Source organism: Octopus sinensis, unplaced genomic scaffold (assembly GCF_006345805.1).
Source record: "Octopus sinensis unplaced genomic scaffold, ASM634580v1 Contig18716, whole genome shotgun sequence".
Lineage (NCBI taxonomy): Eukaryota > Metazoa > Mollusca > Cephalopoda > Octopoda > Octopodidae > Octopus > Octopus sinensis.
Window position 1 is genome coordinate 25,001 of NW_021835983.1, and position 15,000 is coordinate 40,000.

General features: G+C 37.5%; 1 protein-coding gene and 6 non-coding genes across 7 annotated transcripts in view; 6 read left to right on the top strand and 1 right to left on the bottom strand.

Annotated features, from left to right (window-relative positions):
* LOC115231531 (neo-calmodulin-like) overlaps nt 1-15,000 on the bottom strand; it is a 47,545-nt gene that overhangs the window by 15,878 nt on the left and 16,667 nt on the right. Inside the window, exon 3 of the mRNA XM_029801540.2 lies at nt 14,608-14,751. Coding sequence (XP_029657400.1) covers nt 14,608-14,751 — 144 coding nt within the window. The remainder of the gene's footprint in view (nt 1-14,607; nt 14,752-15,000) is intronic.
* Trnar-ucg lies at nt 3,541-3,613 on the top strand. Its single transcript has one exon. It is a non-coding gene; the product is annotated as a tRNA-Arg (tRNA).
* On the top strand, nt 3,987-4,059 carry Trnar-ucg. Its single transcript has one exon. It is a non-coding gene; the product is annotated as a tRNA-Arg (tRNA).
* On the top strand, nt 5,915-5,987 carry Trnar-ucg. The gene has a single exon. It is a non-coding gene; the product is annotated as a tRNA-Arg (tRNA).
* On the top strand, nt 6,361-6,433 carry Trnar-ucg. Its single transcript has one exon. It is a non-coding gene; the product is annotated as a tRNA-Arg (tRNA).
* Nucleotides 7,024-7,096, top strand: Trnar-ucg. Its single transcript has one exon. It is a non-coding gene; the product is annotated as a tRNA-Arg (tRNA).
* Nucleotides 8,172-8,244, top strand: Trnar-ucg. Its single transcript has one exon. It is a non-coding gene; the product is annotated as a tRNA-Arg (tRNA).

Below are 15,000 nucleotides of genomic sequence, written 5' to 3' on the forward strand. Positions count from 1 at the left end.
TGTTGAAATAATCAATATGAGAGGTATAGAAAAAATAGCAAAGCACCAGGATTTAGCTATTGAATTACAGAGGCTATGGAAATTGCGGGTAGATTGTATTCCAGTAGTTGTAGGTGCATTGGGAACTATCCCTAAAGATCTGAACAGATGGATAGGCGTAAAACCCAGACTAGTATAGCTGCAGAAAACAGTGTTATTAGGGACAGCTAGGATACTTAGGAGGGCTCTTGGCATCTAAGGTTACTTCCTGTATACCATACATACATACATACATACTCTAATATCGAACAGTGAGAATGGGTGCTCAACACCGCATTGGTGGACAAATAGAAGGATTCTTGGCATCTAAGGCAACTTGATGTTGCCCGATGTTAGGATTCTTTTCTTTTCCAACAGCACAAGGCCTGAAATCTTGGTGAAAAGGGGTTAGTCGACTACATCAACCTCAGTGTGCCACTGGTACTTTTTTTATCGATCTCGAAGGAATAAAAAGGGTAGGTCGATTTCATAGACCGCCCGCTTCAGTACTTTAGGGTTAGAGTACTTTATTTTATCGACCTCGAAGCGATGAAAAGCAATCTTGATCGCGACGAGAATGCACAGAACCGGAAGAAATGCCAGATGACAATCAACCCGACGCTCTACCGATTCTTTCAGCTCAACCAGTTATAAAACTCGGTTCATGGTTTGTTCCGACCTCGGCGGAATTTGAACTCAGAACGCAAAGACGGACGAAATGCTGCTAAGCACTTTGTCCGGCGTGCAAACGATTCTGCCAGCTCATCACGTAGTAGTAGTAGTAGTAGTAGTAGTAGTAGTAGTAGTAGTAGTAGGAGGAGGAGGAGGAGGGGGACTGGGAGGAGCAGTTGTAGTAGTGATTTTAATGATACCGTTAATAACATGATTGGAGCGATCAGATATTGTGTGGTTAGTGATAATGTGGAAGAATAAAACCTGTTGAAAAGATTATTTCGTAATGAAAGAAACTTGGTGCTACGGAGCCGGGGCTTAGATCGATTTTTGGATTATAGCAAAGTGTTTGCTGTAATCGATTTCGCTGGGAAATAGATTGGGTTGGGTGGTTGGTAGGAAGAGTAAGGAGTGAGAGATTTAATAACCTGGATAGATAGGTAGATAGATAGGTAGGTAGATAGATAGATAGATAGGTAGGTAGGTAGATAGATAGATAGATATATATAGATAGATAGATAGATATATAGATAGGTAGATAGATAGGTAGGTAGATAGATAGATAGATAAATAGATAGATAGATAGATAGATAGATAGATAGAGAGATAGATAGATATATATAGATAGATAGATATATAGATAGATAGATAGATAGATAGATGGATAGATAGATAGATAGATAGATAGATAGATAGATGGATCGATAGCTAGGTAGGTAGATAGATAGATAGATAAATAGATGATGGATGGATAGATAGATAGATGGATGGATAGATAGATGGATCGATAGGTAGGTAGGTAGATAGATAGATAGATAGATAGATATAGATAGAAAGAAAGAAAGAAAGATAGACAGATAAACAGATAGATAGATAAATAGATAGATGGATGGATAGATGGATAGATGGACAGATAGATAGATAGATAGATTAAAAGAGAAGCGGGGCTTAAAAGAAGAAGGAAAGGAAAGAAATTAGGGGTTAGGGAAAAGAAAAGACCCCGAATGAATTAGCGGTTGCTTGGCAACATATTACATTTTTTGTTTATATGTACCAAATTCCCTTTATGGATACCGTTGGTTTTAGATAAATGAGAAGCGTGTGGGCGTGTGGGTGCTTTTTATACATACATACATACATACATACATACATACATACATACATACATACTCTAATATCGAACAGTGAGAATGGGTGCTCAACACACACATTGGTGGATAAATATTCTTTATTTGTGAGACAACCAGGCTACAAATAGTTTCATGTAGAAAAGAGTCTCTTAATTAACGAGTATGCCACATTTTTTCCCTCTTGGATAACAATATATCTCTATATATATATATGTGGGTGTCTCTGCAGGCGCGCGTGTGTGTTTGCATGTATATATAATGTATTAAGGTATGTGTATATATATATATATATATATATATATATATATATATATATATATATATATAGTTAATCCAAACAAGAAAACACAGAAAAAAAACACAGCAACGCGAGGACGTGGAACAATTAAAGTATTATTTGACGCTCATATATATATATATTATATATATATATATATACAAAATTTAGAGGACTCACCACTAACAGCCTTTATGCTAGATATAGACGTCAAAATCGCCATTTCCCACGAAGAATGTGTTCTCAAGAAAAAATTTAGCTTTTAGTGCTCAGTCCTCTAAATTTTGTACGTAAAAATCTTTAATCTTCGGTTTTTTAAAAATATACTAGGCCACTGGTTTTAATTGATTAATATAAATTTCTACCCCTATTTAATTTTATATATGTATATATATATATATATACAGAGAGAGAGAGAGAGAGAGAGAGAGAGGAGAGAAAGGGAGAGAGAGACGTATATACATGCACACATACACACGCATAAACTCTGGGTGTCCGTTGGGTAGAGTGAGCTGTGTGCTGATATCCAGTAGGTCTGGTTTTGTCGAAGCCATATTGGTAGTCCACAAGCGAGAAAAGAGATTCATGGTTCGAGAAGGTTCTTGTGGCTGCTGTTGCTGCTTTGGTTGTTGTTGTTAATGGTTGCAGCGATTAATTATGAAATCCTGGCAGCAAATATGTTAAGATAGCATTTGGCAGAATCAAAAGAGGTGACCGTTTCTCGTGAATGCTTCAAGGAATTTTGTTGGTTCTGTCCTGATCATTTTTGATATTCATCTCAAATTTTTGCACAAGGCCAGCAATTACAGGGAAGGATATACTAATCTTTTGCTGGCGGCAGAATCAAAGAGGTGGCCGTTTCTAGGAAATGCTTCAGAGAATTTTGTTGGTTGTGTCCTGATCATTTTTGATATTCATCTCAAATTTTTGCGCAAGGCTGGCAATTAAAGGGAAAGATGTAAATCGATTATATTGACCCCAGTATTCAACTGGTACTTAGTTTATCGACTCTGAAAGGAGGAAATGCAAAGTGGGCCACGGCAGAGTTTGAACTCAGAATGTAAGGACGGACGAAATGTTGCTAAGCATATTATTCGGCGTGTAAAGAATTTTGCCAGCTCGCCGCCTCTATTATAAAATTTCAGTGTTGAAGGCCATTGAGCGAGAAGCGATCTCACCATTTTTGATTCTTTATTGGAACAATCGAATCTGTTCTTCAAAGCACGTCCTCGCTCCTTTGGGACCGCATCTCTTGGTGGAGTTGTGAAAAGCTAAACAGAATCTTATTTCGTTATAGACATGTGGATATATTTTTCAAATCTGTCTTGCACGTAGAAGAACGAACTCTATGAACAAGTTTGGATTAAATGAATGTAATGTTTAAGTCTATTTTATCGACCATTCAGTATCTTATGTGCTTTATATGCAGCAATGAGTGTTACTGGCCGCGTGGCCTAATGGATAAGGCGTCTGACTTCGAATCAGAAGATTGCGAGTTCGAGTCTCGTCGTGGTCTAGTAATCTTTTGCTGGCTGTGCCCCAGCCCGGCCACAACTATTGGCCGGAACGCATAAAAGAATACATTTACATCCAACTATGTCTTTCCCTCTCGTTCTCTTACCGCTAAACATTTTTGTCCGAAGTGCAAACGATTCTGTCAGATCGCTGTCTTAATAGAAATAATTCTTTCTTCTCTTGACACAAGGACGGAAATGTTTTGGAGGAAAGAGATCTAATCGATTACAACGAACCACTGCACAGCTGGTATTTATTTTATCGATACCGATTGGATGAATGGCAATTCGGCCTGGGTGGAATTTGAACTGTAAAACCTATTTTATCGACCATTCAGTATCTTACGTGCTTTATATGCGGCTCTAAGTGTAACTGGCCACGTGGCCTAATGGATAAGGCGTCTGACTTCGAATCAGAAGATTGCGAGTTCGAGTCTCGTCGTGGTCTACTAATCTTTTGCTGGCAGCAGAATCAAAGTGGTGGCCGTTTCTCGGAAATGCTCCAGAGAATTTTGTTGATTGTGTCCTGATCATTTTTGATATTCATCTCAAATGTTTGCGCAAGGCCAGCAATTACAGGGAAGGATATAAGTCGATTATATTGACCCCAGTATTCAACTGGTACCTATTTTATCGACTCTGAAAGGATGAAATGCAAATTGGGCCACTGCAGAGGTTGAACTCAGAACGTAAGGACGGACGAAATGTTGCTAAGCATATTATTCGGCGTGTTAAGAATTCGGCCAGCTTGCCGTCTCTATTATAAAATTTCAGTGTTGAAGGCCATTGAGCGAGAGTGATCTCACCATTTTTGATTCTTTATTGGAACAATCGAATCTGTTCTTCAAAGCACATTCTCGCTCCTTTGGGACCACATCTCCAAAGCTAAACAGAACCTTATTTCGTTATAGACATGTGAATTTACTTTTCAAATCTGTCTTGCACGTAGAAGGACGAACTCAAATTTTTGCGCAAGGCCAGCAATTACAGGGAAGGATGTAAATCGATTATATTGACCCCAGTATTCAACTGGTACTTATTTTATCGACTCTGAAAGGAGGAAATGCAAAGTGGGCCACGGCAGAGTTTGAACTCAGAACGTAAGGACGGACGAAATGTTGCTAAGCATATTATTCGGCGTGTTAAGAATTCGGCCAGCTTGCCGTCTCTATTATAAAATTTCAGTGTTGAAGGCCATTGAGCGAGAGTGATCTCACCATTTTTGATTCTTTATTGGAATAATCGAATCTGTTCTTCAAAGCACATCCTCGCTCCTTTGGGATCACATCTCCAAAGCTAAACAGAACCTTATTTCGTTATAGACATGTGAATTTACTTTTCAAATCTGTCTTGCACGTAGAAGGACGAACTCAAATTTTTGCGCAAGGCCAGCAATTACAGGGAAGGATGTAAATCGATTATATTGACCCCAGTATTCAACTGGTACTTATTTTATCGACTCTGAAAGGAGGAAATGCAAAGTGGGCCACGGCAGTTTGAACTCAGAACGTAAGGACGGACGAAATGTTGCTAAGCATATTATTCGGCGTGTTAAGAATTCGGCCAGCTTGCCGTCTCTATTATAAAATTTCAGTGTTGAAGGTCATTGAGCGAGAGTGATCTCACCATTTTTTATTCTTTATTGGAATAATCGAATCTGTTCTTCAAAGCACATCCTCGCTCCTTTGGGACCACATCTCCAAAGCTAAACAGAACCTTATTTCGTTATAGACATGTGAATTTACTTTTCAAATCTGTCTTGCACGTAGAAGGACGAACTCAAATTTTTGCGCAAGGCCAGCAATTACAGGGAAGGATGTAAATCGATTATATTGACCCCAGTATTCAACTGGTACTTATTTTATCGACTCTGAAAGGAGGAAATGCAAAGTGGGCCACGGCAGAGTTTGAACTCAGAACGTAAGGACGGACGAAATGTTGCTAAGCATATTATTCGGCGTGTAAAGAATTTTGCCAGCTCGCCGCCTCTATTATAAAATTTCAGTGTTGAAGGCCATTGAGCGACAAGCGATCTCACCATTTTTGATTCTTTATTGGAACAATCGAATCTGTTCTTCAAAACACATCCTCGCTCCTTTGGGACCGCATCTCTTGGTGGAGTTGTGAAAAGCTAAACAGAATCTTATTTCGTTATAGACACGTGGATATATTTTTCAAATCTGTCTTGCACGTAGAAGAACGAACTCTATGAACAAGTTTGGATTAAATGAATGTAATGTCTAAGTCTATTTTATCGACCATTCAGTATCTTATGTGCTTTATATGCAGCAATGAGTGTTACTGGCCGCGTGGCCTAATGGATAAGGCGTCTGACTTCGAATCAGAAGATTGCGAGTTCGAGTCTCGTCGTGGTCTAGTAATCTTTTGCTGGCGGTGCCCCAGCACGGCCACAGTTATTGGCCGGAACGCATAAAAGAATATATTTACATCCACCTATGTCTTTCCCCCTTGTTCTCTTACCGCTAAACATTTTTGTCCGAAGTGCAAACGATTCTGTCAGATCGCTGTCTTAATAGAAATAATTCTTTCTTCTCTTGACACAAGGACGGAAATGTTTTTGGGGAAAGAGATCGAATCGATTGCAACGAACCCACTGCACAGCTGGTATTTATTTTATCGATACCGATTGGATGAATGGCAATTCGGATGGGTGGAATTTGAACTGTAACACCTATTTTATCGACCATTCAGTATCTTATGTGCTTTATATGCAGCTTCCAGTGTAACTGGCCACGTGGCCTAATGGATAAGGCGTCTGACTTCGAATCAGAAGATTGCGAGTTCGAGTCTCGTCGTGGTCTAATAATCTTTTGCTGGCGGCAGAATCAAAAGAGGTGGCCGTTTCTCGGAAATGCTTCAGAGAATTTTGTTGATTGTGTCCTGATCTTTTTTGATATTCATCTCAAATTTTTGCACAAGGCTTGCAATTACAGGGAAGGATGTAAGTCGATTATATTGACCTCCAGTATTCAACTGGTACTTATTTTATCGACTCTGAAAGGATTAAAAGCAAAGTGGGCCACGGCAGAGTTTGAACTCAGAACGTAAGGATGGACGAAATGTTGCTAAGCATATTATTCGGCGTGTTAAGAATTGAAGGCCATTGGGCGAGAAGCGATCTCACCATTTTTTATTCTTTATTGGAACAATCGAATCTGTTCTTCAAAGCACGTCCTCGCTCTTTTGGGACCACATCTCCATTGATGGAGTTGTGAAAAGCTAAACAGAATCTTATTTCGTTATAGACATGTGGATATATTTTTCAAATCTCTCTTGCTCGTAGGAGGACGAACTCTATGAACAAGTTTGGATTAAATGAATATAATGTTTAAATCTATTTTATCGACCATTCAGTATCTTATGCGCTTTATATGCAGCTGTAGATGTTACCGGCCGCGTGGCCTAATGGATAAGGCGTCTGACTTCGAATCAGAAGTTTGCGAGTTCGAATCACGTCGTGGTCTACTAATCTTTTGCTGGCGGTGCCCCAGCCCGGCCACAGCTATTGGCCGGAACGCATAAAAGAATATATTTACATCCAACTATGTCTTTCCCTCTAGTTCTCTTACCGCTAAACATTTTTGTCCGAAGTGCAAACGATTCTGTCAGATCGCTGTCTTAATAGAAATAATTCTTTCTTCTCTTGACACAAGGGCGGAAATGTTTTGGGGGAAAGAGATCGAATCGATTGCAACGAACCCATTGCACAGCTGGTATTTATTTTATCGATGCCAACGATTGGATGAATGGCAAATTCGTCCTGGGTGGAATTTGAACTGTAAAACCTATTTTATCGACCTTTCAGTATCTTATGTGCTTTATATGCAGCTTTAAATGTAACTGACCACGTGGCTTAATAGATAAGGCGTCTGACTTCGAATCAGAAGATTGCGAGTTCGAGTCTCGTCGTGTTCTACTAAACTTTTGCTGGTGGCAGAATCAAAAGAGGTGGCCGTTTCTCGGAAATGCTTCAGAGAATTTTGTTGATTTTTTCTGATCATTTTTGATATTCATCTCAAATTTTGGCACAAGGCCAGCAATTACAGGGAAGGATGTAAGTCGATTATATTGACCCCAGTATTTAACTGGTACTTATTTTATCGACTCTGAAAGGAGGAAATGCGAAGTAGGCCACGACAGAGTTTGAACTCAGAACGTAAGGACGGACGAAATGTTGCTAAGCATATTATTCGGAGTGTTAAGAATTCTTCCAGCTCGCCGCCTCTATTATAAAATTTCAGTGGTGAAGGCTATTGAGCGAGAAGCGATCTCACCATCTTTGATTATTTATTGGAACAATCGAATTTGTTCTTCAAAGCACGTCTTCGCTCCTTTGGGACCAAATCTTTTGATGGAGTTGTGAAAAGCTAAACAGAATCTTATTTCGTTAGAGACACGTGGATATATTTTTCAAATCTGTCTTGCTCGTAGAAGGACGAACTCTATGAACAAGTTTGGATTAAATGAATATAATGTTTAAGTCTATTTTATCGACCATTCAGTATCTTATGTGCTTTATATGCAGCTTTGCGTGTAACTGGCCACGTGGCCTAATGGATAAGGCGTCTGACTTCGAATCAGAAGATTGCGAGTTCGAATCTCGTCGTGGTCTAGTAATCTTTTGCTGGCGGCAGAATAAAAAAGGTGGCTGTTTATCGGAAATGCTTCAGAGAATTTTGTTGGTTGTGTCCTGATCATTTTTGATATTCATCTCAAATTTTTGCACAAAGCTGGCAATTACAGGAAATGATGTAAGTCGATTATATTAACCCCCAGCATTCAACTGGTACTGTTTTGGGAACCAGTATCCAACAATCCGACGAAGTAACGAAGTAGTTTTACGTTCTCATTCCACCTATTACATATATTAGCCAAATCCCCTCAAAACCTCCACTGTACCGCCATGTAAGTAAATGACATAATACATGTTGTAATAGCCAAAAATCTCTAAATATTTAGTGATAGTCATGGATGGAAGTCTTCGATTATAGTTCTGTCCGAGTGAGCTTGACCTGAAGCAAAATATTTACAACAAAAAAAAACAAAGATCGCTTGGGGACAATTGAACAATTATTGTCGAAAAGTCATTACTGCGTCCGTAAACTAAAAGTCCATTGGGACATGCAAACTCCTGATTAAGGGTCGGAAGAGCTTTTTGCATAATGGTGATTTATGAAAAGGACAACAACAACAACAACAGCAACGAGAGATATTCTACCTTCAGTTCTTGCAGTGAAAACGTTTAGACTTCTTTTTTTTTGCTTTGGACTCAATGGCGATGTTAATAGTTTGGAACGCCATTTTACAAATTCATGTTTAAGAGGAAGGGGTTTAGCCGAACTCTCTAGTGTCATAAAACAACGTTTTTTATGGCTTTGTAGAATATTGTTGGAAAATGAAGCTGAAACCTTACAATCATTAGGTTTGTCTTGTGTGTTAGGCCGTATTTACTGTTAGTTTAACTCTTTAATTATCAATTAGATCTAATTACTCATTAGTTATCGTCATTTTAGATCTCCGCAAACTGTTGCGATGAATATCATTGATGTTCAGTTTTAACTTCCGGTAGCTAATGTCTGGAGGGATTATGGGAAAATGGCAGCAGCAGCAGCAGCAGCAACAACATAGAAGTGATGAATTTAAAAGCAAGAACTTTGAGACGAATAAATCGAATTATGAAATACGTAAGGCACCAGTTCAATGTGTGAAGGCGACAGTGAAGTAGACAAGATGTCTAACGTTGTGAATCTTATACTATTTACGAAAATATTCCGCGGTCAATGTATATAACAGAATTTATATATTCATTAGAGCCGAAGGGTATCGGCCATTTGCAATTCCGTATCTTTGTTCTTTGTATGTTCTTAAAAGTAACTGTTCATCGAGTATTTCATCTTCTTGTCTATACAGGTAAGGCAGAAAAATCTCCCATATTTAACGCTGTATTAGTGTTGCGCTACTAATGTTAGACGGGATGGGGTGGAGTGGGGGGAATAGTGCCTTTATGAAGCTAAGTTTTATTGTTTTTTTCCTGTTGTTATTATTATGGTTTAAATTGGTAAATAATGTTCATTTGTTGTTGGAACTTTTGTATTGGGGGTTCGAAACCGAACTGCTTGTTCACCGGTCAGACATCACGACTGAACCACGATATTTCACATACTCGATCTATTAAGCAACCGGTCAGCAGGCTTCTAGAATCTTCTAGAATCTTCTTGTAAACTATGAAGGGCCGCTTTTGGCGGTAATTAAACTGCAGAATGTAGAGGCAGCAGAGGGACATGTGTCTCCTTTCTTACAACACCAGACGTCCCGCGCAAGCGGCTCAAACAGCTGACCGAGAACCACTGTCACCACGAATATAGCACAAATGTTGCGAGTAACGTTGCGCAAGTCGCATGTTGCCATATCGATAGCTTACCGTAAACTCCGAGTAGTATGTTTCTCACGGTGTGTAGTTATTACTGTTGTGACCTCCAAAGGGCCAACACAGTTTCACTTAAAGCCCGATAATAAAGTGTTCTGTTAAATGTTCGCAGATATTGTTTAGTTACTTCTACACACAGCCCAAGAAACATTTTCATTTATCAACTCAACCAGTCACCATCAAGGACCAACCAACAAACACCCAAGCAACATGTTTATCAAGAATGTAGCACCTGGGGCATTTTGCTGCACCCTGTACATCTAAATGTTCTAAACGTGTATAGTCTGTTCTTATTGCCAAACACCATGTAGCGTTCTTAGAATTTTAAAACTAATATTCTCCGTGATATAAGAAAGAACAATATTCTACGAGTTACATTTAAACATCCATTCGCTAAGAACTACATTCTTTGTAAAACTTGTTTCAAATTCTTCATTATATCGAGCGAACAATATATGTTTATATTTCCTTATGTATCTTGTCCAAAACTCTTGTGTTCTTTATTGTGCAGTTTATCGATCACAAACCAGCCTCGAGTACTTATTTTTTCTTGTCTCCGATTTTTGTGTGCATTAGTCTATACATTCGCCACCAAAATATGATGCAAGTACAGCCAGTAGGAACAATATTGTCACAGGCGCCTAAATTGCAATGATTTTCAATCGGCTGCTGATGAGGGGGATAAGATTCCATTGTCTGTCTGCGTTTGTTATGTATTCGGTTCTCCGGGAAATTTCTTTATTATCGTTCTGTGCCAATTTTCTATACCTCCCTATATGCATATGTATTTGCGTATACATACATGTATGCATATATATATATATATGTGTGTGTGTGTGTATGCGTGTGAAAAAATATGTATGTACATATATACACACACATGTCTATGTATATGTATGTATATGTGTATATATATATATATATATATATGTGTGTGTGTATGTATATATACGTATAGATAAATGTGAAAAAATATATATGTATGTACGTATACACACAAACACACACATATGTATATATGTGTGTGTATGTGTATATATATTGTATGTGTATAAATACGTGTTTGTACATATATATATATATTTGTATGTATGGTTGAGTATTGTGTGTGCGATGTGTGTGTGTTTGTGGTGTGTGTGTGTGGCAGTTATCTTTTTTTCATCTTTCCTGTTTCTCTATAAGAAAATACATTTTGATTGAAAAGCTAATCACGAAGACAACCAATTCTTATAAAGCGTCACGTTTGGTGTGAGAAGAATTCTTCTTTCCTCTGTTTTGCAACTGTGACATCTATTACCATCCTGTTTTTTTCTTTGTTTTTTTTTTCTATATTATTCCACCATTCTTCCCGTCTATGCTTGTCTGTCTGTATGTCGGTTTTGATGTCCCTTTGTATCCCCTGAAATCTTTCATACACAAAATCAATGTTCAACATAATCGAACGTGACAAATTATAAAACATCATTTCTAAATTAATTAGTTTTACGAACAAAATGGCGCAGTGACGTTCAGCCGAGAAACCGTTTGATTCTTTTTTAGATGGCGCTGTTGTTGATGCCATTGTTGCTATCGTTATGGTTGTCGTCGTTGTTATTATTGTTGTTGCTGTTGTTTATTGGGTGGTGGACTGGCAGATTATGGACTGGGGTTCAGCTTATGGACTTACATTTTACTCTTCACAATTTCTGTCTTTGTGCTAAAGTTACATGCATTATAGTATTCCTTTCTACTATTGGCACAAGGCCTGAAATTTGGAAGGAGGGTACTAGTCGATTACATCGACCCCAGTGCGTAACTGGTACTTATTTTAGTGACCCCGAAAAGATGAAAGGTAAAGTCGACCACGGCGGAATTTGAACTCAGACCGTAGCTACAGGCGAAATACCTATTTCTATTTCTTTACTACCCACAAGGGGCTAAACACAGAGAGGACAAACAAGGACAGACAAACGGATTAAGTCGTTTATATCGACCCCAGTGCGTAACTGGTACTTAATTTATCGACCCCGAAAGGATGAAAGGCAAAGTCGACCTCGGCGGAATTTGAACTCAGAACGTAGCGGTAGACGAAATACCGCTGAGAATTTCGCCCGGCGTGCTAACGATTCTGCCACCTCGCCGCCATACATGCATTATTATATTATAAAGGTATAGTTGGTGAGGGTGGCGACGATGACTGTGGAGAGAGACGTAGGGCACAGACTATTTATCTTACAGCATTTCGTATCGTCCTTTGTGTTCTAGGTTCTAATCCTACCGAGATTGACATAACATATAACGATCCTGGAGGTATGATTGCCAAAGTTGACCGCGGGTGGATTTGAACTCAGAACGTAAAGCGTTGGAGCAAATAGCGCAAAGTATTTTATCGGACGTTCTAACGATTCTGCCAGCTCGCCGCTGCGGTCCCTGATTTAGGCCAGAAATTTCGAGAACAAGGGTTAGTCGATTTGATTGGTACTTTATTTTATCGACGCTAGAGGGATGAATGGTAAAGTTGATCCCGGCAGGATTTGAACTCATAGTGTAAAGTATCGGAAGAAATGACGTAAAAGATTTTTTTCTGACGCTTCAATGATTCTTCCAGCGTCATCTCTAACAAGAACCAACAACAATAAAAACAACAACAACAAAAAGTACAAGAACAACAGCGAAAACTTCGAGAAGAGAATGTACAAAAAAAAAAGAGTTAAAGAAAACCATTTCAGAGTAAATTTGCGAACGTTAACGAGAACAATCAGGAAAAGTTGTTTCTTTGTCAGAAGTTTCAAGAGGAATTTTAAATCACGAACGAAAAAAAAAAGACAACATTTGATAATAATAATAATAATAATAATAATAATACAATAATAATAATAATAATAATAATAATGATAATGATAATATAATATAATAATAATAATAATAATAATGATAAGATAATAATAATAAATAATATAATAATAATAATAATATAATGATAATGATAATGATAATAATAATAATGAATAATAATAATAATGATAATAATAATAATAATATAATAATAATAATAATAATGATAATGATAATAATAATAATGATAATAATAATAATGATATAATAATAATAATATAATATAATAATATATAATAATAATAATAATGATGATAATGATAATATAATAATAATAATAATAATAATAATGATAATGATAATGATAATGATAATAATAATAATAATATAATAATAATAATAATGATGATAATGATAATAAATAATAATAATGATAATAATAATAATGTTAATAATAATATAATAATAATAATATAATAATAATAATAATAATAATGATGATAATGATAATAATAATAATAATAATAATAATAATAATAATAATATTAATAATAATAATAATAATAATATATAATAATAATAATAATAATAATAATAAGAAGAAGAAGAAGAAGAAGAAGAAGAAGAAGAAGAAGAAGAAAAGGAAGATGTCAGTTTTGAAGAGAAGAATTCGAGATTTTTCAAGAATCTCATTTCGAAGTCACATGCTCAAATCGAAATTTTTTTTTTTGTTATTTTTTGTTAGATTTATCTTTGCATATAAAAAATAGTATATTTTTGTTTAAATATTATTTTTATGGCTGAATGTCTCTTCTTACAACTCGCAGAAGAGATCATGGTAAAAGAAAAGAAAGATATTGAAATATTCTTCAGGTATCTCAGTTGTAAGTACGGTTCAAAGTTTTTTTTTTATTTTCAGATAATGGTTCCATTCCTCTGAGCCGTGTACTTTATGTATGGAGGCGGAATGGCACCGAGAGAAATGCATCTTGTTATCGCTGCTATTGTTGCCTACCGCTTCCCACCCACCATGCCACACCTTCACTTCAGTCTTGACCCATGACCCTATCGTCAGTTGCAGGGCGGTGTCTAAGTGCGTGAAGGTCGGTGGATTCGTGGTTAGGATTTTCGGCCCTCGACCATAGTAAAGGATAAAGCTTCTTTACAAGTCATATAAACTCATAGGGCCGTTTTTGCCGGTTTCTGAGGCCCATATATTCCTCACCTGGATGCGACGCCGGTCCGTCTCAAGGGTTACTCCTTTTTGCCAGCTGAATGGACTGAAGCAACGTGGTATGAGGTGTTTTGTTCAAGGACACAAGGCGTTGCCCGGTCTAGGAATCGAAACCATGATCTTACGATCACGAATCCAAAATCCTCCAACACAAATCATAACGTTGTGGGTTCAATATCTGGGTCGGGCAACTCGTTGTCTCCTTCAACACGGTCCTTTATTTCATGCTGTTCCAGTTTCCTCACCTGTAATTGAATATCAACCGTAAACTGGCGTAGTTTTCTCTCTTTCGTTGGCACTTCTTCAGTCTTTCGATGAGTCAGTACTTGTCTGGTACTTTGTTGACCTCGGATGTATGACAGGTTAAGTTGACCTCAGCCTTATTTGAACTCAGAACGTAAAAAGTCGGAACAAATAACGTAAATGCATTTTCCACACACACAGGATTCGACTAAACCATTCTCTCTTATAAATAAAATGATCTGAAAGGCTCTACTTACCGTCAATATCGATCTCCTGCACCATCTGTCGTATTTCATCGACTGAAGGGTATTGTCCCAAATCTCGAAGAACCTTTCGTAATTCATCCGTTGAAATGGAACCGTCGCCATCTTTATCGAAGAGTCGGAATGATTCCTTAAGTTCTGTTTGTAGAAAAAAGAACAGACATCATAAGCAATTAATTATACATACGTGTGTTGTGTGTGTGTGTGTGTGTGTTTGTGAGTGTGTGTGTGTGTGTGTGTGTGTGTGTGTGTGTGTGTGTGTGTTTGTGAGTGTGTGTGTGTGTGTGTTGTGTGTGTGTGTGTGTGTGTGTGTTAGAATGCAGTTGCTAGTGAGTATGTGCTATTGACGAAGCCTAAGAAGGCGGAAATGCACGTCTAACATTCTCA